This window comes from Fundulus heteroclitus, chromosome 23 (genome assembly GCF_011125445.2).
Source record: "Fundulus heteroclitus isolate FHET01 chromosome 23, MU-UCD_Fhet_4.1, whole genome shotgun sequence".
Classification (NCBI taxonomy): Eukaryota; Metazoa; Chordata; class Actinopteri; order Cyprinodontiformes; family Fundulidae; genus Fundulus; species Fundulus heteroclitus.
In genome coordinates this window covers 16,494,346-16,519,423 of record NC_046383.1, presented here as the reverse complement: position 1 = coordinate 16,519,423, position 25,078 = coordinate 16,494,346, and the positions used below count along the sequence as shown (strand labels likewise).

General features: G+C 53.2%; 2 protein-coding genes and 1 long non-coding RNA gene across 5 annotated transcripts in view; 1 reads left to right on the top strand and 2 right to left on the bottom strand.

Moving 5' to 3' along the window:
• The window catches only part of matr3l1.1 (matrin 3-like 1.1), a 15,880-nt gene extending 5,800 nt beyond the window's left edge, over positions 1-10,080 (top strand). Inside the window, exons 4-22 of one of the 3 annotated variants that reach the window (XM_036127226.1) lie at positions 518-556; positions 2,550-2,626; positions 2,700-2,728; positions 2,887-3,009; positions 3,126-3,251; positions 5,159-5,275; positions 5,367-5,491; positions 5,561-5,844; positions 6,023-6,125; positions 6,201-6,319; positions 6,419-6,468; positions 6,709-6,775; positions 6,890-6,921; positions 7,005-7,127; positions 7,720-7,850; positions 7,919-8,462; positions 8,777-8,840; positions 9,751-9,872; positions 9,941-10,080. In XM_036127226.1, coding sequence (XP_035983119.1) covers positions 518-556; positions 2,550-2,626; positions 2,700-2,728; positions 2,887-3,009; positions 3,126-3,251; positions 5,159-5,275; positions 5,367-5,491; positions 5,561-5,844; positions 6,023-6,125; positions 6,201-6,319; positions 6,419-6,468; positions 6,709-6,775; positions 6,890-6,921; positions 7,005-7,127; positions 7,720-7,850; positions 7,919-8,462; positions 8,777-8,840; positions 9,751-9,872; positions 9,941-9,970 — 2,305 coding nt within the window. In that variant the 3' untranslated portion in view covers positions 9,971-10,080. Of the gene's footprint in view, positions 1-517; positions 557-2,549; positions 2,627-2,696; positions 2,729-2,886; positions 3,010-3,125; positions 3,252-5,158; positions 5,276-5,366; positions 5,492-5,560; positions 5,845-6,022; positions 6,126-6,200; positions 6,320-6,418; positions 6,469-6,708; positions 6,776-6,889; positions 6,922-7,004; positions 7,128-7,719; positions 7,851-7,918; positions 8,463-8,776; positions 8,841-9,750; positions 9,873-9,940 lie in introns of all 3 variants that reach the window. The other 2 variants (XM_036127227.1, XM_036127225.1) reach the window with 2 other exon arrangements.
• Positions 10,076-25,078, bottom strand: matr3l1.2 (matrin 3-like 1.2). The gene is made up of 22 exons (XM_021312710.2): positions 24,960-25,078; positions 22,275-22,971; positions 20,429-20,490; positions 18,787-18,813; positions 18,524-18,606; positions 18,381-18,421; positions 18,199-18,315; positions 17,695-17,820; positions 17,442-17,618; positions 17,085-17,209; positions 16,722-16,998; positions 16,330-16,458; positions 16,127-16,223; positions 16,027-16,043; positions 15,836-15,958; positions 15,176-15,304; positions 13,839-13,967; positions 13,635-13,765; positions 13,237-13,552; positions 10,972-11,086; positions 10,778-10,893; positions 10,076-10,301 (listed from the first exon to the last, which is right to left on the bottom strand). The coding sequence occupies exons 2-22, from the start codon at positions 22,878-22,880 to the stop codon at positions 10,248-10,250; spliced, it is 2,997 nt and encodes a 998-aa protein (XP_021168385.2). The 5' UTR covers positions 22,881-22,971; positions 24,960-25,078; the 3' UTR covers positions 10,076-10,247.
• LOC118557334 lies at positions 19,144-19,700 on the bottom strand. The gene is made up of 2 exons (XR_004927812.1): positions 19,434-19,700; positions 19,144-19,351 (listed from the first exon to the last, which is right to left on the bottom strand). It is a non-coding gene; the product is annotated as an uncharacterized LOC118557334 (long non-coding RNA).

Genomic DNA, 25,078 nt, shown 5'->3' with positions numbered 1-25,078 from the left:
CCTGCGCTCACTCACCTGTGCTCACTCACCTGACGGCGCTCACCTGCGCTCGCTCACCTGACAGCGCTCACCTTCGCTCACTCACCTACACTCGCTCACCTGACAGCGCTCACTCACCTGTGCTCACTCACCTGACGGCGCTCACCTGTGCTCACTCACCTGACAGCGCTCACCTTCGCTCACTCACCTACACTCGCTCACCTGACAGCGCTCACTCACCTGTGCTCACTCACCTGACGGCGCTCACCTGTGCTCACTCACCTGACGGCGCTCACCTGTGCTCACTCACCTGACGGCGCTCACCTGCGCTCACTCACCTGCGCTCACTCACCTGTGCTCACTCACCTGACGGCGCTCACCTGACAGCACTCACCTGCGCTCACCTGTGCTCACTCACCTGCGCTCACTCACCTGCGCTCACTCACCTGTGCTCACTCACCTGACAGCGCTCACCTGACGGCGCTCACCTGACAGCGCTCACCTGTGCTCACTCACCTGTGCTCCTCCTCCTCTGCAGGTTTCCCAGCTGGGACTGTCGCCTGGAAAGAGTTGGCAGGTTAGTAACGTTCACCGTCTAAAAGCAGAACTTCCGGTCCGGTTCTGAAACCGCGGGGGTCCAAACGTTTCCAGCTGGCGCCGTGACCCGGTTCTCTGAGCAAGGTGGTCACATGACCCACTGAGAGGTTCTGGTCTCACCGGGCTTCATAAACCTTCTGGACCATGACCTCCTCTCCAGAACCCGGCCACAGCAAGGTCCGTTCCGCAGCTCGGGACCAGAACCTGGTTCTTTCCGGCCTGATCCACATTTCAGAACCGTAGAGTCAGAACGGATCCAGCTTCAGCTAACCTGCCCAGACCAGAGGAACGCTCTGACCCGGTTCCACCGGGCTGGACGACAGAACCATCGGACCCACAGCTGCCGTTGTCCACTGGGGGGCTCCAGAGTTCTGGTGCTGGAACGGGTCAGAGGGAACCGGGCCGGTCCACTGATCTGGATCGATGGACAGGACGTCCCCCATCAGCCGCTGAATCGGGTCTCGTCAACAGAACCGTGCGGTTCTGATGCAGAATGAGCAGATCGGTCATAAAGGCTCGGTCCGGTCCGGTCGCTGAGGACAGAACCGCCCCGGGCCTGCAGGCTGGAGGAACGATCCAAAGGTTCTGGTCAGCTGACCGTAGAGGAACAAACTTTGTTTTTAGACACAGACACTGAATTCAAACTCAACCCTTTATTCTACCAACTTTTACTAAAACTATATAAACTTTATAAAAAGAAAAAAAAAACATTTGCTCTCTGAACTGTAAAGGGGGCGGAGCTTGGTTCCTGGGTCTGCGTTGTGATTGGTTGGGAGGATTAATGACTGTAATGTTTGTAACATGGCTAAAATGGAAAAGGGAAAGTGTTCTTCTAATACACGTTTTATTATCTATATTATTATTAAAGTATCGCCTAGGATCCGTTAAGCCGGGCGTACACTGTACGAGTTTTTCCCCTTTTCGGGCCGATTCTTCAGTCGTGCGAGCATTTTTTGAATCGGCCGAATTTCAGCTTGATCGTAGAGGGGGGAGGAGGGGGGACTGGCTTCTCACGACTACCTCCAGATCAGGAATCGGACGATCGGTGAAAATCAAACATGTTTGAAATTCAGTCGGCTGTCGTGAGGTTTTCGTGAGCGCATCCTGCTGTTCAAGCAGAGCTACGAGGGGGCGCCCTCCCCTCCTCTCCGTCCCCGCCAGCGGAGGGAGGGAAGCGGGCGTCCCTGAAGCAACCTCCGGCCGGTGTTGGGGAGGGCGAGCCGTCCGGTCCGCGCAACGCGCTTGCCGCCTGTTTCGGCACTCCTCCGCTTGTTGGGGGGGCGGGCCGGGCGACCTGCCGTGCCGCGCGGCCGCCGGTGCGTCTCTCCCCTCCTCTCTCCCCTCCGTTCCCCTGACGCCCGGTGCCTCCTGCGGGCTTCGCCAGAGCTGGGCTCGAACCCCTGCTCTGGGTCCCTGTCACCTACCGTCGCTTGCCACCACAGCGAGCGGTCCCAGAGGGGGCACGCAGTCCGGTCTCGTCCGAGCGTCGCGCCGCACAGATCGTGAGCGGTGAACTTTTAAACCCCGCGGTTCCCTCGCACAGTTTGAGATGTATATAAGTACCACGACTGAAAAACTCGTACAGTGTACGCCCGGCTTTAAACGCTTCAATAAATCTGTTTAATGCTAAACTGTCCAGAAACATAAATATATTAAATACAGAATAAATCTAATATTATATAAATGTAATGTTACATCCTTGTTTTAGCATTTAAACACTTTTCATGTTTACCAGAATTTCTCTTAAATTACCTTTAACCACATGGTTCTATTCTGCCGGCCCATTGGACTGTAAACAGAACCGGTTCTGTGTTCTGACAGCGATGGCCCAGTGTGTCACGCCGTGGTCACATGACGTCTGACCCAGTCTTATGTCAGCGGTTCCGCCTGGAAAGATGCGTTACAGTGAACGGGTCACAGTAGAACCTGCAGTAGAACCTGCTCGTCTGACTAGAACCTTTTGGCTGTTTCAGCGACGATGACCCACCAAGCCAGTGGAAAGAGGCACCGAGGCAGGCCGCAGCAACGTCCAGAACCAGTCAGAACCGAGGTAAGTGCTTCTAACCGACCTGGTTCTGGTTCTGGTCCAGATGAAGATCTAACAGCATGTTTGTGTTCAGCAGATCCACAAACATCCAAGAAGCAGCAGAAGGTAAAGAACCCAAGTTCCTGTTCAGGTTTCCTGCCGCCTCAGCGCCTCAGTGTGTTTCTATGTGTGTGTGTGTGTGTGTGTGCGTAACTGTGTGTGTGTGTTACTGTGTGTGTGTCTCTGTGTGACTCTGTGTGACGTTGTGTGTGTGTTCCTTCCAGGCGTCAGATAAAGGGAAGGTGGTCTGTGCCAAGTTCCCCCCCCAGTCGGTGGAGGAGGCGGGTCTGAGGAAACTCATCGAGCCGTTTGGGAAAATAGGAAAGATCCTCATGTTTCCATCTCTGGTGAGCCCCCCCCTCCTCTCCCCTCTTCTTTCCCCCCTCCTACCCCTCCTCCTCCCCCCCCCCTCCCTCCCCCTCCTCCGGGTCACAGTGTTCACTGGTCTGGGTTCTGGCTGCAGGCGTTTGTGGAGATGGGTTCCTGCGATCAGGCGAAGGATCTTGTGAAGTTCTACAGCAGTTCTGATAAGGCGGCCGGGAAGGAGAAGGTGGAGTTCAGCATCTCCAACGCCTTCAGCTTCCTGCAGGTAACACACCTGAGCACACCTGGACTGATTGAACACACACCTTCGCTAACTGCTAACGCTAACTGCTAACGGTACCATTGATGTAACACACATTGACTGAAGTGATTCGATCAAATCCGCCTCGGTGGTTCCTACCAGAGACACATTGAAGAAGATCCGATACGGATCCGGTTCAGAACCACATGAGGAAGTGTCAGAACCTTCACTGGTTCTAAAACCTGTCACCAAAAAACTGGGTGCCTGCAGTGGGAACGGGCCTTCCACATGTGGTTCTGGTTCTGATCCGATGGCTTTCAAGGCGCACGCAGACGTCTCTGCTAAAGGCTGAGCGGTTCTGTTCGTACGTTTCTGATGAGCTCAACACCAACGAGGGGGGGGGGGGGGGGGGGCGTTCTGAGCTGAGTCGTCATGGTGGGACCAGGACGACTCCGGGGCCTCTAGATCAGATCAGAACAGGAAGTAGTGCCGTATGATCGGGTCGTGTGATCGGGTCATGTGACCGGGTCGTGTGACCGGGTCATGCGATCGGGTCATGTGATCGGGTCATGTGACCATCGTGTGATCGGGTCATGTGACCATCGTGTGATCGGGTCATGTGACAGTCATGTGATCGGGTCATGTGACCATCGTGTGATCGGGTCATGTGACCGGGTCATGTGACCATCGTGTGATCGGGTCATGTGACCGTCATGTGACTATCGTGTGATCGGGTCGTGTGACCGGGTCATGTGACCATCGTGTGATCGGGTCATGTGACCGTCATGTGATCGGGTCATGTGACCAGGTCATGTGACCGTCATGTGATCGGGTCATGTGATCGGGTCATGTGATCGGGTCATGTGACCATTGTGTGATCGGGTCATGTGATCGGGTCATGTGACCGTCATGTGATTGGGTCATGTGACTGTCGTGTGATCGGGTCATGTGACCGTCATGTGACTATCGTGTGATCGGGTCGTGTGACCGGGTCATGTGACCATCGTGTGATCGGGTCATGTGACCGTCATGTGATCGGGTCATGTGACCAGGTCATGTGACCGTCATGTGATCGGGTCATGTGATCGGGTCATGTGATCGGGTCATGTGATCGGGTCATGTGACCATTGTGTGATCGGGTCATGTGATCGGGTCATGTGACCGTCATGTGATTGGGTCATGTGACTGTCGTGTGATCGGGTCATGTGACCGTCATGTGACCGGGTCATGTGACCATCGTGTGATCGGGTCGTGTGACCGGGTCATGTGACCATTGTGTGATCGGGTCATGTGACCGGGTCATGTGATCGGGTCATGTGATCGGGTCATGTGACCGTCATGTGATTGGGTCATGTGATCGGGTCATGTGACCATCGTGTGATCGGGTTGTGTGATCGGGTCATGTGACCATCGTGTGATCGGGTCATGTGACCGTCATGTGATCGGGTCATGTGACCAGGTCATGTGACCGTCATGTGATCGGGTCATGTGATCGGGTCATGTGATCGGGTCATGTGACCATTGTGTGATCGGGTCATGTGATCGGGTCATGTGACCGTCATGTGATTGGGTCATGTGACTGTCGTGTGATCGGGTCATGTGACCGTCATGTGACCGGGTCATGTGACCATCGTGTGATCGGGTCGTGTGACCGGGTCATGTGACCATTGTGTGATCGGGTCATGTGATCGGGTCATGTGACCGGGTCATGTGATCGGGTCATGTGATCGGGTCATGTGACCGTCATGTGATTGGGTCATGTGATCGGGTCATGTGATCGGGTCATGTGACCATCGTGTGATCGGGTCATGTGACCGGGTCGTGTGATCGGGTCATGTGATCGGGTCATGTGATCGGGTCATGTGACCGTCGTGTGATCGGGTCATGTGACCGTCATGTGACCGGGTCATGTGACCATCATGTCTCCTCAGAGCTCTCAGGTGGTGAGCTTCACTCCGGCGCCGACCGGCGAGGACGGCCGGTCCGACCTGCTCAGCATCGCCAAACGCTTCGGAGAGCCGCTCTACACGCTCTTCCTGCCGTCCCAGGTGAGGCGGGACGGAACCGGAGGTCCGAACCGTTTCAAAGACGGGTTCTGAGGTTCTGAAGAAGCTTTTTGTGGACCTGTGCTGTTTGCAGGCGTTTGTGGAGATGAAGGTTTCTGCAGAAGCTCAGAAGATGGTGGACTTTTACTCCTGCAGCGCTCTGAGGATCAACGGCGCCACCATCCAGGTGGCCTTCTCCTCAGAGTACCGCACCCTCATGTGAGTACCGCCCACTGCCGGTTCTGATGCACCCCGCTGCCGCTCACACCGGCCCGGTCCGCTCCACAGGCGGGTTCCCTCAGCCCAGAAGTACGAAGAAGAACCGAGCGAGACCAGGGAGTCCAGCAGGGACCAGAGAACCGGGTCCAGAGACGGGTCCAGGGAAGGCAGGCGGAAAAGAAGCGGTTCTGGAGACGGAAAGGGAAAAGGCAGCAGAACCAGGTCCAGGTCCAGAGAGAAATCCAGAACAAGATCCAGCCAGCAAAAGAGGTCCAAATCCAAAGAACGGGACAGCACCGGTTCCCCCAAGCAGAGCCAGTCTGAGAAAAAGCCCAAAGAACCAGAGAACTCGGGTGAGGAACCAGAACCGGACGGACAAAAGCAGCCGATCCGTTTCAATTACAGAACCGGTTCCGTTTATGGTTGCCGGTTCTGAGCTAACTGGATCTGAACAGAACCTTTATTGTTCCGTCCTGAACGAGAGGTTCTGATTGGACAGGCATGTTCTCTTTGTTCTGGTTGATGTTGAAGGTCCGGTTCTCCTCCCCTGCTCAGAGGAACCTCAGAAGGAGGAAGGTGTTTCCATCAAGACCCAAGCTGCCGAGGAGGAGGAGGAGATGGGCGATGAAGATCGGTGAGTCCGGTCCAGAACCCAAAGCCGGCGCCGCTCAGCCAGCAGCATGTGACTGAGGTTCTGGTCCTCCTGCAGGTCCACGGCAGACGAGAGCGACATCGAGGGGATGGAGGTGATCGCTGAGGACGAGGACAACCTGGACAGCCTGGAGGAGGACAGAGAGCAGAGGGAGCGACCAGAACCTCCTGCTGCAGGTAGAGTCAGAACCCAGAGTCAGAACCCCAGCAGAACCCCAGCAGAACCCCAGCAGAACCCAGAGGTCCGCCTCCTAATACTAAAATAATCCTTTACAGAAGAGCAGAAGCTGGAGGAGAAGGAGGAGCAACCGGAGCTGCTGGAGGAGGTGAGCCCCGGGGGGGCGGGGTCTGATCTGGGGGGGTCCGGTCTGAGTGGGGGGGGGTCTGGTACATGGTCTCATCAGGTGGACGTCTCTGAGGTCCTGTCTGTTCTGACTAAGTGCTCAGACTTGAACTGGGTTCCATGGGGGCCGGTTCTGGCCCGGTTCTGGCCCGGTTCTTCCGGGCTGGTTCTGGGCCGGTTCCGTATAAACCGGTTAACGGAAGCTTGATGTGTTCCTGGACAGGAAGCAGAATTCCCGCTGGACCTGGAGAACTGCATCACTCTGGATGAGCTGCAGAGTGACGATGAAGGTAAGCAGATGACATGAGGTCCGGTCCTGGTTCTGTTCGAGAGGTCCGGTCCTGGTTCTGCTCGTCAGGTCCGGTCCTGGTTCTGTTCATGACTCTCCTCTTGTTCTGACCCAGATGAAGGTCCTCCTGCTGACGGAGACTCGGAGGTCGGTCCCATCGTCTCCCTCAGAACCGTTGTCCAGAACCGTTGGGTTCTGTCTGCTGTGCTAACCGGGCTTTGTGTCCTCAGGGGTCCGGACGGGTTCTGTTCTTCAGCGCCATGCCGCCGCAGTTCGCCGACTCGGACTTCATCGCCCCGATGAGGCGCTTTGGGACGGTGGTCCGTTACCTCCTGATCCAGAACCGACAACAGGTCAGAACTCTGTCTGACCCAGTCCAGCCTAACCGGGCCTGCAGCTAGAACCGCTTGGCTGGTTCTGTAAAAGACCCGCTTTGTTTGTGCAGCACCTGAGCTCCAGGTCGGAACCGCATCAGTAAAACGTCTCCTGGGTTCTTCTGGGTTTCTGTGAAGGTTCTGAATGCTCCACAGTCCCAATCCACTGATCGGATCAGCACCAGCAACTGGAGAACCATCAGTTGGTACCGGCCTGTTGACCCACAGAACCTGCTGGGAGAACCAGAGTCAGAACCAGACATTTTCATTTTAAAGTTCTCCTGAACTGGGTTGGGTTCTGATGGGCTCTGAGCGTTTTGATTGGCTGCTGCTCCTTCTGGACCCGCCTCCAGAACCAGTTCAGGCTCCCTAGAGTCCGATAAACAGTCTGATGGTTCTGATAGTGCTGGATCCAAGGTTTCACCGTGTTTGGATGAGAACCCAAGAGAACCTGGGCGGCACCAGAACCTGAGCGGCACCAGAACCTGAGCGGCACCAGAACCTGGGCGGCACCAGAACCTGGGCGGTACCAGAACCTGAGCTCAGTTTTCAGGCGTTTGTGTGTTTTCAGGGTTTTGTCGAGATGTCGACTTCCTCTGAAGCTCTGAAAGCTGCTGAAGAGCTGCGGTCCAAACCCGTCTACGTCAGCGGAACCAGAATCATCGGCACCTTGGCTCAGAACTCCTCGGGTCTCGCCAACGGGTCAGAATCGGTCTCCTCTGTCGTCTCCGGTTCCTCTCTGCCGGGACTCAACCTCCGTCTGTTCCCAGGTGGCCGGTTCCAGAAGAGGAGAGCGGACCCGCCGCCTCAGAACCGGACCAGAACACCCGGTCCAGAAGGGACCCAGAGGAAGAGCTGTGCCAACCAACTGGAGAGACATCTGAAACGGGTCTGGAGACGCCTGGAACGGCGCCGGAACCGCTCACACCGAGTCCAGAGCTGGAGGCCCGGTCCCACGAAGCCACAGAAACATCTGGAAAGGTTCTGGAGGAACGGGCCTCCTGCAGAACAGGATCCAGAACCGTGGAGCAGGAAGCGGTACTGAACCCAGAGACGTCTGCCGAAGGTCCGGAAACACCAGAGAACGGTTCTGATGATGAAAGCAGACGCAGGAGGGAGCCCGCCTCCAGAACCGCTCCAGATGCACCAAAGAGGAAAGGTTCTGAGGTCCACTCTGTGCCGGCCAAAACCCTCAGAACCCAGGAAGCTGCAGAGCAGCCGGACCCAACATCAGAACCAGAGGCTGACAGAGAGAAGAACCCAGAACCACAGGCAGACGCGAACAATCCAGAAAGTCCAGAACCACCTGAACAGGTAGGACCAGCAAAGCTTGTGTTCTGGGTTCTTATTATTCTGGGTGGGTCCAGTTTGGGTCCGGTTCCTACAGGCGGAACATCGGATCTTCTGATCTCCAGGAAACGTGTTTCCAGGTTCCTGTTTGTTCTGATCGGACCGCCCTAGTCGGTCCTGACATGAACACATAGCTCCAGAACCTCTGGGGAGGAGGGGTAGTTTTGGGTCAGCGGCACCAACAGGAACAGGATCCGTTTTCCTGCCAGAACCAGCGCATCAATGGTTAATGTGCTGGTTCTGGACCCTCACGGTACCGACCTGTTGTCTGTTTGCAGGAGGCGGGCCCGGCGGCACCAGCAGAGGGCGCCACTGAGCCACAGAGACCCGCAGAACCCGTCGGTAAGGGAACCTTTTCTGGACAATGGCTGATAGATACGTAGACGCGTCATAGGGCGCAGGTTCGCACGTCAACGTCACCGCCATGTTGTATGTGGCAGAAAAAAGTTTGAGTTCTGTTGTAGTGAACGTGGATCAGAGAAGATTCCTCATGGAAATGTATTCTGGCTGATTTCACTTCCTGTTTCTGCCTTCTATAAACTAAGGCTGCTCCATGTTGCTAAACTGGACACTAAAGCTGCAGAGTGGTAACACTAGGAAACGCTGTGAATACCATTGTTTTTAAGGTTTTTAGCTTGCATACAGTACAGACTATTGTATTTAGACATAGATGTGCATATATAGATTAAATAATAAATCAAATAAATAGCTGTGATTTTAATTTGATATATATAAAAAATTAGGAACAGAGTTTTTGGGGGAGTATTAAAGAGGTAAAATTACTAATGAGGGAAAAAAAGTCCTAGGTCAATAAAGTAAAAAAATAAACAAACATCAAAGTCGTCATTATGAGAATTAAGGAACATTTCCAGAATAATCAGTTTGCAGAATTATTTCACTCCTGGAGTAATAGGGCCAGGTTAGATTATTTAAATTATTTTTATTCTTTAGGAGAATAAATTCAGGAGAATGAAGCTAAAGGGATACGAAAATAAACTTGTAATATTACAAAAAAAATATTACGAATACAAAGTATATTCAGAGATTAAAGCCCCTATGATGCTGTTTAAGTGACTGAGTTACTGCAGATTTGCCACATTCAACATGGCGGACGCTCTGACGCATCACAGCAGAACCGCCCAATGACGCGTCTACGTCTATAACGTCTATGGTGGCTGAGGTCAGAGCTGCCAGCCAATCAGAGCAGCCCAGCCGCGGTGCGTTCACTGTCCCCCGGTGTGGTGTGTTGCAGGCGTGGAGTTCGTGCGTCCCGTGGTGGGCTACTTCTGCCACCTGTGTCAGCTGATCTTCAGCGACGAGGACGAAGCCAAGCTGCAGCACTGCAGCACGCCGGCCCACTACAGCAAGTACCAGGTGGGCGAGCAGCCAGAGGTCCGGCCGCGGTTCTGCTCGCTCCGTTCTAACTCTGGCTGTGTTTTCAGGAAAAGACGGGCAGAGAGACCCCTGGGTGAAGTGACTTGGCGCTGTGGACCAGAACCAGTTTAATTTATTTCACCGCAACTCAGAAGAACCTGCTGCTGTAAATGTGCAAAAGTTGGAAATAAATAAAGTTCAAATCTGATGAATCAGTTTATTGTGTAAAACTCCAACAATAAAATGTTCTGAACCTGCCAAGCAGGTACCAGCTGGGACTACTTCCTGGACTGGAGCGGTTCTGATTGGTCAGAGCACAACAAACATCTAATCAAACTACACAAGTAAAAAAATGAGACTCTTCTTCTGCTGTTTTCACGCCGCCGTCTTCTTCTTCTGGGCTTTGGCCTGCTGCTCCTCCAGATGTTTCTGGATCAGAACAAGAGAAACATCCCATTAATAGCAGTACCACTGATGGGTCACACTACAGAACTGCAAGTCCAGGACATGGTTCTGGTGGGAAGGCAGAACTTTTTCAGCAACGATGAATCAGAACCTGACTGAGTTTAAACGGTCAGAACCGAACCAGCCAGATGAGACCACTGGACTCGTCACCAGGAACCAAAGCATCAGTTCTTCTGGATCTTAACCTCTGAGTCAGTTTAAAGAACCATAAAAATGTTCAACCTGTGGTCATGTGGACTGAAACAGGAAGTAGATCCTTCAAAGTAAGGTTCTAGAAAACCACCAGAACCTTCAGAGATCATGGATTCCTTTTTACTGCTGAAAACCTCAGACTGATGATGTCGGGTTTAATCTGGACAGAACCAGAACCTTTAAAGTTCTAATTTCTACCAGAACCATCGGCAGCCTCCGTCCAGTGTGAGTGGGCGGGGCCTGCTCACCTGCAGCTTGTCGTAGTGCGCCTGCGTGCTGCAGTGGGTCTTCTTGGCCTTGTCTTCGTTGGAGTAAAACAGGAAGCAGATGCGACAGTAGTAACCCATCTTGACGTGCTCCACACCTGAACAACCAATCACAGGTCAGCATTTGTGCCTAGTCAGCAGGTTACAGCGGCGCCAGCTGGGCGGGGCTTTCTCACCGACTGGGGTGTCCGGGTCGTAAGGCGGAAGAACCGCCACGCTGGGTTTGACATCGGCGGGGGGCGGAGCCTCCGTCTGTCCGTTCTGATTGGTCGATGTGTCCATCTCTTCCTCCTGCAGAACAAAGTCAAAGCGTCCTTTAAACCCAAAACCGGTTCTGTCCTACCGATGAAACGGACTCGCCGGTTCTGCACAAAGAGGAAGACCTCATTTCATCTCCAGGACGGAATAAATCATCTAGTCGGGTTTTATTCTGTTTTATAGTTCAGTTTCAGAACCACAACAGAAGACAGGAAATGGGCCTGGTTCTGATTAGCTCCATACAACACCGACCCGTTTGGGTTCTGGTGAACATGTTGGTAAATTCCTCTCCATATAATTGTGCTTTTGGGTCAGAGGTGCTGGAGCGGATCAGAACCGGATCAGAACAACAAGCACCTCCTCCCCTCACCGGTAGAACAATACATTTAGTTTTAATTACATAACGATTGTGGATTTTAGTCTTAACTTGTAACCTTTGGGTTTTCTGTCCAGAACCTGTTGGCTAATTCTGCCGCATGTTCTGGATGTTAATGCACCTTGTTCCTCCCAAATTAATCTAAAAACGTTCTCACTGCTGACTCATTCTCCAGAAAACAGACTAAATTCTGGGAACGCTGACGTTCTTTGTTGGGCTGCAGGAACCGGGTCAGAACCGGGTTCTGCTGACTACGAGGTCCAGTCGCCTCATCAGCTCAGCGGTTAGTAATGATTGTAGCGCCGCTGCTCTCACTGTAGACTTTAAACATGGCCGAGTCACATGAAGCGAGCCGTTCATGTTTATGAGGAGAAGAAGAAGACCTCAGCAGAAAGAAAGGAGACCAGAGAAGATTTAGGAGATTTATAAGGTGTGATCCTCTGAGGAGCAGAAGATCAGGTAAGGTCTAACAGTTATTCATAAAGGGACTTTAATTTAATACCCTGAAAAAACATTAAACTTTGTTTCAACAAAGGTGCAAACTGAAATGAACAAAGACAATAGATTTTAAGTGGGATTAAAATGAGAAAATAAAATAGTTAAATCAGGAGTGTAGAACCAGGACTTATCCTATTTTTTTGGGCCTGTTTTCACATGTTTAATTTGATGAAAACCCCTAAAACATCAGAAATGTCAAACTTTCCAGAGGAACCTGAACCATGTGATCATGACAAGTTTTGCTTTCATGAGGAAGATTCATTAGAAGAAGCTCGTTAAACCAGAGATCCTCAAAGTTATTCTAGATTAACGCCACTGGCTCAGAGGAAATCATTTTCTACTGCTTATACCTTAATATCCTGCTTCGCACAATTTTATTGTAAATATTATGATTCCCAGAACCATGATTTCACTCCGGCGTCTGAAACAGGACTGCTGGGTTAATTGGTGGCTACCATTAAAAAATAAAGATTTAGTGTTTACTTTCATGTAACGCATGAGGCTCAAAGTTAATAAAAGTGGTTTTATGACACCTTTAACATGGCGATCTGTGTAATTTCTGTACGATAAAACTATTAATCTATAGATGAATATATAAAATATTACCCATGTTTCTGCCACATCCTGCCTGTTCCCTGAGCGCCGTCTGCCAGGCAGCTGCTGCCTGAAACCTGCCTGCAGGCTCAGCAGAGGGCAGAGCCTCGGTTACCTGGAACACCTGGACTGTTCTGTGCGCCGCATGCTTCAGGGTTTCGTACCGCCAACCTTCAGGAGGACAGCTGCTGCTCTACCTTACAATGACCCGCATTGAGCGATACGCAGCTCAACACAGCAGCTAGGTGGCGCTGTTAGCTGAAGGGTAATGTCCGGCTGTGTTCCACAGTCAGACTGCAGGTATTTATTCTACGCTGCCTGCTGACCAGGTGAGCCGCCTGCTGACCAGGTGAGCCGCCTGCTGACCAGGTGAGCTTCCTGCTGACCAGGTGAGCCGCCTGCTGACCAGGTGAGCCGCCTGCTAACCAGGTGAGCTTCCTGCTAACCAGGTGAGGCGCCTGCTGACCAGGTGAGCCGCCTGCTAACCAGGTGAGCTTCCTGCTAACCAGGTGAGCCGCCTGCTAACCAGGTGAGCTTCCTGCTGACCAGGTGAGGCGCCTGCTGACCCGTCTGGGCCGGTTTCATACCTGAACTGACCAACTGTCACCATGGAAGCGGCGCCCCTGGACGACCTAAGCTAACGCTAGCTGCAGAAGCTGGACGGGTTCAGGCGGCCCGGTTCTGGGTTCTGTGGGTCGGAGCTTCTCTGACTCACCTGTCCACTGGGTTTCATCTCCTCAGGAGCTTCTGGAAGCTCCTCAGCCGAGTTCTTCTCCACTTTCACATCTTCACTGATGTCACCGCTGTGCTCCTCCTGCTCCGCCCCCTGCTCCGCCTCCTCCTGCTGCTCCTCCTCCTGCTGCTCCTCCTCTTCCTCAGCCTCCTCTTCCTCAGCCTTCACCACCTCCTCCTCCTCCTCCTCAGACTCAGACTCCCGTTTCTGTCTCTTTGCTGCGGGTTCCTCGGCGTTCTTGCTGGCCTTCTCTGGCGTGCGGCTCTTCTCCCTCTTGGGTGCGCTGGGATAGCGATGCCTGGAAACACAAGCAGCGTCACCGAGGAGCTGTAACCGGTCGGCCGGCCCGGTTCTGCCGGCCCGGTTCTGCCGGCACTCACCCGTGTTTGAGCTGTTTGTACTTGCGGCTCACGTAGATGGTCAGGCGCTTGCCGTGAAACTTGAGCTGCTTGCCCTTGCAGGCTTCGGCCATTTTCTCTGCAGATTCGGCTTTCTCCATCTCGATGAAACACTGCGGGGACACAAACGTGGGGTCAGAGCGCCGGGCTCGGTCCGGTTGGACCAACGTCAGCCGGTACCGGTACCTCTCTCCTGAGCCGGTGCAGGAAGTACTTCTGGATTTTGCCGTAGGGCTCGGCCAGCTTGAGGATGTCCTGGTCCGAGTATTTCACGTTGGGGATCTGACCCACGTAGACGACCCTGCTGGAGCCACACTGCACACAGAACCAGCCGTCAGTTCTGGGAACCCGGTTCTGTTTCGCCACGCGGCCCAACGGACCGCAACACAGAACCCAGAAACATTCCCAGGCATGGAAACATCAACTGGACCCTGCAGAACCCGCCATGGTACCAGCTGGGCTAAACCACTGAGCTATATTATACACTGGAGCGCTGATTTTGCTGAAAAACTGAAGTCACTGGCCGCCATCTTGCTCCTCCCTACTCTCACAGAATCCCACAGGATTTGGTTGCAGCAACAAGCAGATTTCTGACTGAGTGAAAACGTTTCACAGGTAATTCTACAGTTAGTGGATGTACTAACACTATCAACTACTAGGAAATTAGGTGCTGAAATATTTTACATGTTATTTATATATATATATATATATATATATATATATATATATATATATATATATATATATATATATATATATATAGTAAGTATGTGTATATGTATATATATAGTAAGTATGTGTATATGTATATATGTAGATATATGTATACACATATGTAAATATATGTTTTTGTATATTGTTATTTATATATTTATAAACGTTAAACATATATATTTAAATGAATAAAATGCAAAATATTTCAGCACATGATTTTCTCAGTACTTGATATTTTTAGAACATAAAAGTATTTGACATTTTAAAAGTTTTAAGGCCCCCTGAACTTGAGAAAATCCTCGTTATTCGATGCTGTAGCGCACATATTCCCTAGTTACTGAGGGGAAATAGGGAGTACCAATATGGCGGCTGGTGGCTTCAAAGCGACTCGTTCTAACAGCGGCTATTAGCACTCCAGTGTATTATAGAGCTCAGTGGGCTAAACCCGCTGGATGACATCATCAGCAGGTGACGTCACCAGCTGATGATGTCATCAGATGACCCAAGTTGGGTCTAGAGAGTCTGGTTCTGGTTCCAGTGAATCTGGGTCCAACTCTAAAAGTGTTCTGGTCCGTTTTCAGGGTGAGAGCTGAAAAGGTTCTGTTCTGATGGAGAGTCTGTGCTGAACAGAACCACAGCAGGTTCTGGAACCGCAGCTGGTTCTGGAACCCCAGCCGGTTCTGGAACCACAGCCGGTTCTGGAACCGCAGCTGGTTCTGGAACCCCAGCCGGTTCTGGAACCACAGCCGGTTCTGGAACCCCAGCCGGTTCTGGAACCGCAGCTGGTTCTGGAACCGCAGCAGGCTCACCTGGATGGTGGGGTAACTCAGGGAGTGCGTGATCCGAACGGGCCGGCCGCACACCAGCGCCGTCACGTTGGCGTTGTAGAACTTCGCCATGGCGACGGCCTCCGCCTCCTTCTCAAACTGGATGTACGCCTGGGGAGGAGAACCGAGAGGAACCGGGTCAGACCGGGCTGCCACAGAACCAGAACCAACTGGTCCAGCGTTAAGGGGAACCAGCGCCGCTGCTGCTCCGGTCCATCGGACCGGGTTCTACTGGTGCTGAAACTGGCTCCCCCAGTGTTTTCGGGTCTGCAGCACCTCTTGTGGACTCGGTACCGGTTCCTCATGACTAAATGCAGGGTTCTGTTGCTCTCTGGATCGGTCCATGGTTCTCTCAGAACCTTCTCCTGGCAGCGGCCCGGTTCCGTCACCTCAGAACCGCCGTTGGATCATCCTCGGCTCCTTTGGGGCTCTCCTAGTTCCTGCATCAGTGAAATTCTAGCTGTGGGGTCCGGGTCCAGCCCGGTTCTGCAGCTGGATTGGTGGATTCTGCTGCAGAGGGACTTCTGGGTCCGCTCTTCAGAACCACTCGCCGGGTCAGTCAGCGGACTAAAGCTGAGCGGGTCCGTGGTGTCCCGCATCAGACTGACGGAAACAGAACCGGCAGGGTTCTGCTGCGCTCACCTCGGGCCTCAGGTCCAGAACCAGGTGCTTGACCACCTTGCCGAAGGGCTTGGCCAGCGCCAGCATCTCGTTGAGGAAGTTGTAGCCGCGCCTGAAGCCCAGGATGTTGACCACCCTCATGCCCTGAAGGGAAACACATTTCAGCACGCAGCTAACGGTTCTGACGGTTCTGGTGGCCGACCCAGACGTACCCCCTTCCTGCTGTTGTCTGCAGAGAAACAGAAGAAGAAGAAAGTTCAGCCGGGTCAGAGGAAGCTGCAGCGACGCTCTGATTGGCTGCTGAGTACGTACCGATGCCGCCGGACTCCCCGGAGGCGTCGCCTTCGTCGTCCTCCAGCTCGTCCAGAGTCACAAAGTCCTCCATGTTCTCCAGGAAGTTCTGATCAAACTGAACACAGCAGAACCGTCAGAACCATCAGAACACAGCAGAACCGTCAGAACCGTCAGAACCATCAGAACCCGGCCGGAACCGCAGAGACGGACCGCGGCCTCACCTCGTCTCCGGACTCGTCTCCTTCCGCCACCTCGCCGCTCTCGTCCTCGGGGCCGTCTGGCTCCGCCTCCGCCTCTGACTCCGCCTCCTTCTTAGCCCCGCCCTCTGCCACGCCCTCATCACCAGAATCCTGTTCAGGTGACACGGAGCTGACATGTTGCCACGGATGGGAGCGCCCCTAGTGGTGAGAGCTGGTCATGACCCGCTGGTCTCCCTTTACTTTGACCACTGGAGCAGGAAACCAGCGCGTCCTCGTCGCCATGACGACGAGGACGCGCTGGTTTCCTGCTGTTCTGTCATCATGCCGGCTGTAATGGACCTTCTAAGGTCAGCAGACACTCTGACCAGCAGCTGACCTCTGACCTGCTGGTCAGTCTAGGTGAAACTCCTCACCTCCTCCTGGTGTTGCTCCTCCTCTTCCTCCTTCTCAGACTCTGCTCTCTCAGGCTCCTCCTCCTCCTCCTCAGCGTCTCCTCCTGCCTCTCCCTCTCCCTCTCCAGACTCGTCCTCTTTGCCCTCGCCGCCTCCTGCAGGTTTCTCCTTGTCCTCCTGCTCCTCCTTCTTCTTCTTCTCCTCTCGGCTCTTGGAGGACGACTTGGACGTCCTGGAGGCGTCTGACTTGCTGCTCCTGCGGCTCTGGCCGTCTTTGTCCTCCTGCCTGTGGCTCACGCTGAAGAGCACAACGTTGAGCCAGTTTGTGACCCCCCCCCCCCCCCCCCCCCCCACAGCGCCCCCTGCAGCTCAGCCTTTACTCACTTGAGGGTTTTGTACTTGGTGCAGATGTTGAGGCGGATCAGCCGTCCTTTGATGATGAGCGGGTTCATGCTGTAGTACTTCACCAGCATCTCTGCGTCCTCCACGCTGCCCAGCTGGACAAACGCCTGAAACGCACCAACACCGTCAGCCCGCCGCGCCAACATGCCCGCTACGTACCAAACACCAGCAGTCACGTGACCCGGTCACCCCCCTAATTAGGCTAATTTATTTGGTATATTTATTTTGGTCATTTTTCTGGTCACTTTATTCTTTGTCTGACCCTTTGCCTGCAGAACCGCTGGCAGCGGCAGGCGGTGATCAGAACCAGCAGGGTTCTGCTGGCAGAGGCTGGTTTACCTGGTCAGTCAGGAACAGGTGCTTGTCCACGGTACCAAAGCGCCTGGCGATGGTCAGGAGCTCCTTCTTCTTCTCGTCGTCTTTGGGCAGGTTGGCGAAGAACACCACCTTGCTGCCGTGGCCGGCCACGTCCCTGAGGGGCCTCTCCGCCGGCAGGTCGGCCGCCCGGTGGCTTTTCTGGGGAGAGAGGAGACGCTGAGGCGACTCGCTGTCGTTGGTCACGTGCCGACAGAGCGGCGGCGGCGGCGGCTACCTCGATGGCCATGAGCTTCTGGGACAGGTAGAAGGTGACGGGCTTCCCGTACAGCTTGGTGGGATGCTGCTTGTAGTAGTTGACCATGCTGAGAGCCGCTTCATGAGTCTCCATCTCCAGGAAGGCCTGAAACAAGCAGAGAGTCTCTGATTGGCCGCCGCTGGCCCCGCCCACATCAGGACGCTTAGCGGGTCGCTTCAGAACTTTCTGAGGGAGCCCAGCCGGCCGCAGCTGCTGTTCATATTAAAAAGCAACATTTTCCCTTTTGATCAACGTGTCAATACGTTTATTTTTCATGTAAAACTAAAGCAGGACGGTGAGACTTTGTGGCCATTTTGAACAGAACCAGCTGCAGCTTTTTTATTATTTGCATTTTTCATGAATTACTCTTAAAATCAGCTTAAATATGTACAGATTTATTTCACTACTAAAATAACCGTTAATGACGGTCCACCCACACAGAAGCCAGCGGGCCGGGCTGGGGGGGCGGAGCCTGTGTTGTACCTTGTTGGTGAGGATCAGGTGTTCTCTGAGGCGGCCGAAGGTCTCGGTGAAGGCGAACAGCGTCTTGTTGCTCAGCGGCTTCCTGTCGTACTTCACCACCACCACTCGGCTGCGAGGCTGAGGAAACATCCGTCAGCATCAGGACCACCACAGCGTCACGTCTCACCTGAGGCAGGACTCACCTGGCTCGGCCCCATCAGGTGCTCCGAGCGGCCGCGGCCTCCTGCAGACAGACAGACAGGCAGACAGACAGACAGGCAGACAGACGGGTGAGAACAGGAGCTGCCGCTGCAGTGACGGTTCTGGTACCGGTTCTGCGTCTCACCCCAGCCGGAGGACATCCCTCCCACGGGTCCAGAGGACATGGGCGGCGGTCCCAGCAGCCCCGCAGACAGGTTGGGGGTGTCCCTGCGGCGCCGGCACAAAACAACAGCTGATGAAAACGCTGCCGACAGGAAGCTGCAGCGGGTCCAGGTGCTCAGAGTTCAGAACCATCTCTGAACCGCAGTCAACCGGGTCAGTCGTTTAAACCGGATCAGACCCGCTGCAGCTCTGCTCCACCTGCATGCTTTGGTCTGTGGGTCTTACCTTCTGCCCGGCTCCCAGTCCGGATACCTGAGACGACAGGAGACAACCGTGAGACGCCGCTCTGCCGAGTTCTGCCGAGTTCTGATGGTTCTGCTCAGTTCTGACCCAGCAGAACCAGCAGCAGAACCGGCAGCAGAACAATTTGGTGACGCGAGGAGAGCAGCTTAGCGTGTAAACGAGGCGCAGCACCAGGAACCTAAGCCGGCGCTCTCCTCGGTACCGGGTCCACTTAGGAACCTAAGCCGGCGCTCTCCTCGGTACCGGGTCCACTCAGGAACCTAAGCCGGCGCTCTAGTCGGTACCGGGTCCACTCAGGAACCTAAGCCGGCGCTCTAGTCGGTACCGGGTCCACTCAGGAACCTAAGCCGGCGCTCTCCTCGGTACCGGGTCCACTTAGGAACCTAAGCCGGCGCTCTCCTCGGTACCGGGTCCACTTAGGAACCTAAGCCGGCGCTATCCTCGGTACCGGGTCCACTTAGGAACCTAAGCCGGCGCTCTACTCGGTACCGGGTCCACTTAGGAACCTAAGCCGGCGCTCTACTCGGTACCGGGTCCACTTAGGAACCTAAGCCGGCGCTGGCCTCGGTACCGGGTCCACTTAGGAATCTAAGCCGGCGCTGGCCTCGGTACCGGGTCCACTCAGGAACCTAAGCCGGCGCTATCCTCGGTACCGGGTCCACTTAGGAACCTAAGCCGGCGCTCTACTCGGTACCGGGTCCACTCAGGAACCTAAGCCGGCGCTATCCTCGGTACCGGGTCCACTTAGGAACCTAAGCCGGCGCTCGCCTCGGTACCGGGTCCACTTAAGAACCTAAGCCGGCGCTATCCTCGGTACCGGGTCCACTTAGGAACCTAAGCCGGCGCTCTCCTCGGTACCGGGTCCACTTAGGAACCTAAGCCGGCGCTATCCTCGGTACCGGTCCACTTCAGGAACCTAAGCCGGCGCTCTCCTTGGTACCGGGTCCACTTAGGAACCTAAGCCGGCGCTATCCTCGGTACCGGGTCCACTTAGGAACCTAAGCCGGCGCTATCCTCGGTACCGGGTCCACTTAGGAACCTAAGCCGGCGCTCTCCTCGGTACCGGGTCCACTTAGGAACCTAAGCCGGCGCTATCCTCGGTACCGGGTCCACTTAGGAACCTAAGCCGGCGCTGGCCTCGGTACCGGGTCCACTCAGGAACCTAAGCCGGCGCTCTCCTCGGTACCGGGTCCACTTAGGAACCTAAGCCGGCGCTCTCCTCGGTACCGGGTCCACTCAGGAACCTAAGCCGGCGCTCTCCTCGGTACCGGGTCCACTTAGGAACCTAAGCCGGCGCTCTCCTCGGTACCGGGTCCACTTAGGAACCTAAGCCGGCGCTCTCCTCCGTACCGGGTCCACTTAGGAACCTAAGCCGGCGCTCTCCTCGGTACCGGGTCCACTTAGGAACCTAAGCCGGCGCTCTCCTCGGTACCGGGTCCACTTAGGAACCTAAGCCGGCGCTCTCCTCGGTACCGGGTCCACTCAGGAACCTAAGCCGGCGCTCTCCTTGGTACCGGGTCCACTTAGGAACCTAAGCCGGCGCTCTCCTCGGTACCGGGTCCACTCAGGAACCTAAGCCGGCGCTCTCCTCGGTACCGGGTCCACTTAGGAACGTCTGACTCACATGTCCAGAAGGCGTCGTCGGTTCTCAGCATGTCGAAGGCCGTTAGTGTGCTGGTTCCACTCCTGCGAGTAGAGAGAGGATTACTAACACCAGAACCACCGTTTAGAACCTCCCAACAGAACCGGTTCTTTAAAGGGGACGTATCATGCGGTTTTTCTCGTGACGTCGCCATGGTTTCGCTGACGCTCCTTTCTCCGTGACGATGAGATAAACGAGGCTCCCTGGTTCTGGTTCTGGTTCTGTCAGACGATCCAGACGCATCGGGTTTCCTCCTGCTGAGGACGCTAGCAGTCAAACGCAGAAAGGTGGCAGCAATGCTGCTAAGCCCCTCCCCCTTATTGGCCACGCCCACCACGCTTTCATCACGAGCTCAGTGACGGAAATCACAGCAAGGATCTATAGAAACTTTAGATATGATCCCAAAGCGATTAGCGCTTTACTTTTCTTAATTTCAGTCGATATAATTACAATATCCATATAAATAAAAACCCAGAAAGACTGGCAGTAATAAACCGAAGAGATATGCGTATGAACTTATAACATTTATTCTGAAATGTCTACAAAACTCCAACATTTAAGAAATATTCGCTTTAAAAATCAAAACGCATTAAAACTACCATATTTTTCAGACTATAAGGTGCACTTAAAATCCTAAAATCTTCTCATAAATTGACGGTGGGCCTTATCTAATATCACCGTTGTGTTTACTGACTGATTTTATGTGCTACAATGCGCTCAGAAATCTGTTAAAATGTGTAAATGTGACTTTGATTAGCAAAGAAGTCGCTCCACTCAGAGGATATTAGGAGCATTACGGTACACTGAGTCACTACCTGAGGACCCCTGAGCTGTCTACAGACTGCCTGACTGTAATGTAGAAACTAGAAGTGCATTCATGTAAGGCAGCCTGGAGTACGCGCTAGCAGCAATAAACCTTTAAGTTAATTAAATATAAAGTTTATTTGATGTTATAACCAGTGTAGTCCAGCTCCTCTGTCCTCCCACAGAGACGATAGACAGCTGTGGACGTGGAGGAGAGATGTTACACACAGAATATTTAGAGCTCCTTATGGTCTGAAAGATACGGTAGATGAAACCAGGAACGTCAGTCAGTGCTAAACGCCGCCATCGTTCTGTACTGTCCACCGTGACCAGAAGTTACAGCGCCTGTACTGTAGGGGGCGCCGGCGGTAAACGGGCCACAGACCCGATGGGGAAACAGCGCCGGCCTAAAGCGGAGAACTCCTGGAGCAAACGCTAACTACGGCTAGCCTGGCTGCGCTAACGTTAGCTCATTAGCTGCTAGAACATGCAGGGTTCTGGTCTGGTCCATATGGACCCAGTCTGACTGGAAACGGTTCTGCTCAGTGTTTGGGGTTAAAAAGCGGACGTGCAGGATAAGTCCCCTTTAAACTCCTTTTACAGACGATGCTCTGCTAAACCGCTATTTAGCCTTTAAACTGGTTCCATGTTGGAAAAAAGCCCAATCAGATGGTTCTGTCTGAGATCACCTGGAAGAAACAGCCAATCGTGATTCTGTGTGGAGGACGGTTCCTCAGAGAACGCAGCTAAACTGGGAGGATCTCAGCAGAACAAGAGGCTGAGATGAAGCTGCAACATTAACTGCTTCATGAAGACGCCAACCTGGAGCTAACTGCTGCAGCGCTTGGGCTGGAGGAAGAAACCAAGGAAAGGCTGGTCATGCTGAAGAATGAGAAGTTTTACCAGGCCACCTGGAGCTCCAGGCTGGAGATAAGGGCTGACACCAGCTGTGACGGGCCGACAGAGGCTAAAACATTTACAGTTACTGCCAACAGAAAAGAAGAAGCAGGCTGGGCGTACTCACCATGGTGGAATGAACATCAAAGTCACAAAGAGAGCACACGTGAGGGAACATGGGGGGCATGACTCCCAGGAAGTCCTGGATCTTCCCGCTCGAAGGTACGCCCATCCTCCTCTGCATGAACATGGGCTCCGACGACGGGCCCATGCCGTAGCCGGAGCCGTAGCCGTCACGCATGGAGCTGAAGCCAAAGTCTCCGGAGGACTGGGCCCGGGAAGGGCCCCGACCCAGAGGGGGGTCCCAGCTATCCCGTCCTCCTCGAAAAGCTCCGTCCGAGGCAGCGGCGGCGCCGCGGTCTCCTCCGGCCGCCTTCCGGCTCTTCAGCTGCATCAGGATGCGGGGCAGCGTCTCCATGCTGATGTCCTCGTCTGGGATCTCAGCCAGAGCGTCCAGGTCAGAGGGCGACAGCCCCAAACTGGCAAACAGCTTCATGTGATGGCCAAGAGGGCTGCCGCCGCCGCTATCCAGGCCCTTCATCCCCCCCAGCCCCACACCCGAGGCCCCGCCCCCCATCGGGCGGCCGGGAGCCTGATCGTTCATGTTAAAGTTCTGCCCCCGACCCGCAGAGAACACTTTCTGAGCGCCGTCGTACTGAGACTGCTGAGCCATGGCTTCACAGCTGGAGGCAAGACAGACAGAAGAGTCTGGACGCAGAAATCTATGCAAGGGCTCCTCTTCTCCTCAGAAGAAAGTCTGAATTCTGCTGAGACACAATGAAGCAGAGAAAACCTTCAAACAAAGAGTCCAGAGAGGAGCTGGAGGCGCCACTGAGCGGGCGGGTTACACGCCAGCAGGGACAGAAACGGCTTGGCCTCCACGGGACGCACCACAGGGATGGAGGGAAGCCTCAAAGAGGCGCCTAGACACACCCAACCTCTGCAGCCTGACACAAAGAAGAGAACGGGAGTCTAAAGAAGGAAGAACAACGCTGCACATCTTCCCCAGTCTCACCCAGAACCAAGGAGTCCACTGGGGAACAGCTACAAAACTCTGTTTGCTGCTTAAACTGGAAGATTCAGCCTGAAGGTGCAGATAATGAACCATTAATCAATCATTAATAAACCATTAATAAACCATTAATTAATCATTAATAAACCATTAATTAATCATTAATAAACCATTAATTAATCATTAATGAACAATGAGTCCCTAGAATGAAGGTAAACATCAAGAGCGGAGCAGGATTTCAGCCAAGCTGGGCTTTAAGAGCCGCCTAGAGCCGTAAACAGAACATTTTGTCTGCCTTGTAAAACACTTCATTAAAAACATTTCTAAATGAGTTAAACGTGTTGCTCCAGTCAGAGAATGGGAGGAGCTTAAACTGGTAATCTGTTTGCTGTGCAGACCTCTGTGCTTTCTGTGTCTCTGCTCTGTCTTCTCTAACATAGAAAGTACTCCTGGGTCAATGTGAGCTTCTGTGCTTTCTGTGTCTCTGCTCTGTCTTCTCTAACATAGAAAGTACTCCTGGGTCAATGTGAGCTTCTGAGCTTTCTGTGTCTCTGCTCTGTCTTCTCTAAGCCCCAGTGGGTGGAGGCAGATGAGCGTTCACACTGAGCCTGGTTCTGGTTCTGCTGGAGGTTTTCCTCCCTGTTAAAGGGGAGTTTTCCTCTCCACTGTCGCTTCATGCATGCTCAGTATGAGGGATTGCTGCAAAGCCATCAACAATGCAGACGACTGTCCACTGTGGCTCTACGCTCTTTCAGGAGGAGTGAATGCTGCTTGGAGAGACTTGATGCAACCTGCTGGGTTTCCTTAGAGAGGAAACTTTCTCACCAACCTGGAGGATCTGATGGAAGCTGACTTTGGAAAGAGCCTTGAGATGACATGTTTCATGATTTGGCGTTATATAAATAAAATTGAATTGATTCAATCTAGGAGTAAAATACTTTCTCCAGTCTTTTGTTATTGGGTCCCAGACTGGACTCCTATTGACAATGAAAGATAAAAACCTGCTGCTGCTGATTTATCTTCAGGCAGGAAATCCCAGCGCAGAACACAGAAAATTACCTTTAATCTGTGGTTACAGCGTCCTCCAGCAGCTAAGAATGGACGGAACCAGTCCACACCGGAGAACCCCGGTACAAAACGAGCCAAACTGGCCCAAAAGTCTCCCTTTAGTCTCATTTATCCACCAGCAAGCATCATAAAATCATGGTACAAATAGGAACCGTTATTTTTTGGGCAGCAGAACCAGAGTTTAACAATAATTGCTTGCTTATTTGTTATTATAAGTAATTTTTTTTAAAGGAGGCAAAGTCTAAAATGTGTCTATAAATCGTTTCTAAAAGCTCAATCTGTTGAATTTCTCCCACAGACCTTAGACCGTTAGCTTCCTGCTAAAACAACGTTCCAAGGTTTACCTGTAAATAAAAATGGCTTAAAACTCAACCAATATTTTCACTTTGAACCACATGAACATTAAACACTTGACTAAAAAATAAAAACAGCAAAAACCCTTCAAATAAAACTGGTTTGAATGTTTAGCTGCAATAACTGAGACTCCGCGGCTGAAGCTAGCGTTAGCATTAGCTCTTGATGCTAACACCAGGCGCTGCTTCCCGCGTTTTGCCTGAGATTCGTTTTAAAAACCCAGATTCTGACCCCAGCGGGTCTCCTGCGGAACCGGCTGCTGGTTTCCAGAGCAGAAGCAAAGCAAGTTGTTGGGTTTTTGTAGATTTAAGAACTTACCGCAGATTTTCCCAACAACACGCAGATCGGCCACTGCTGTTGCTACTTCTTCTTCACCTGTGACGTCATGGTGCAGCCGCGGCTCCCTGCAGCGCCCCTGCTGGCCTTTTCACGCACAG

What these genes read in the sequence shown, in the direction of transcription:
- matr3l1.2 (XM_021312710.2), bottom strand. Translation starts at nt 22,880, where the DNA reads ATGGCTCAGCAGTCTCAGTACGACGGCGCTCAGAAAGTGTTCTCTGCG. An exon ending in CGACGACGCCTTCTGGACAT is followed by an intron (nt 18,814 to 20,428) that starts GTGAGTCAGACG and finishes CTGTCGTCTCAG; the next exon opens with GTATCCGGACTGGGAGCCGG. An exon ending in CGCACTACGACAAGCTGCAG is followed by an intron (nt 10,302 to 10,777) that starts GTGAGCAGGCCC and finishes GTTCTGATCCAG; the next exon opens with AAACATCTGGAGGAGCAGCA.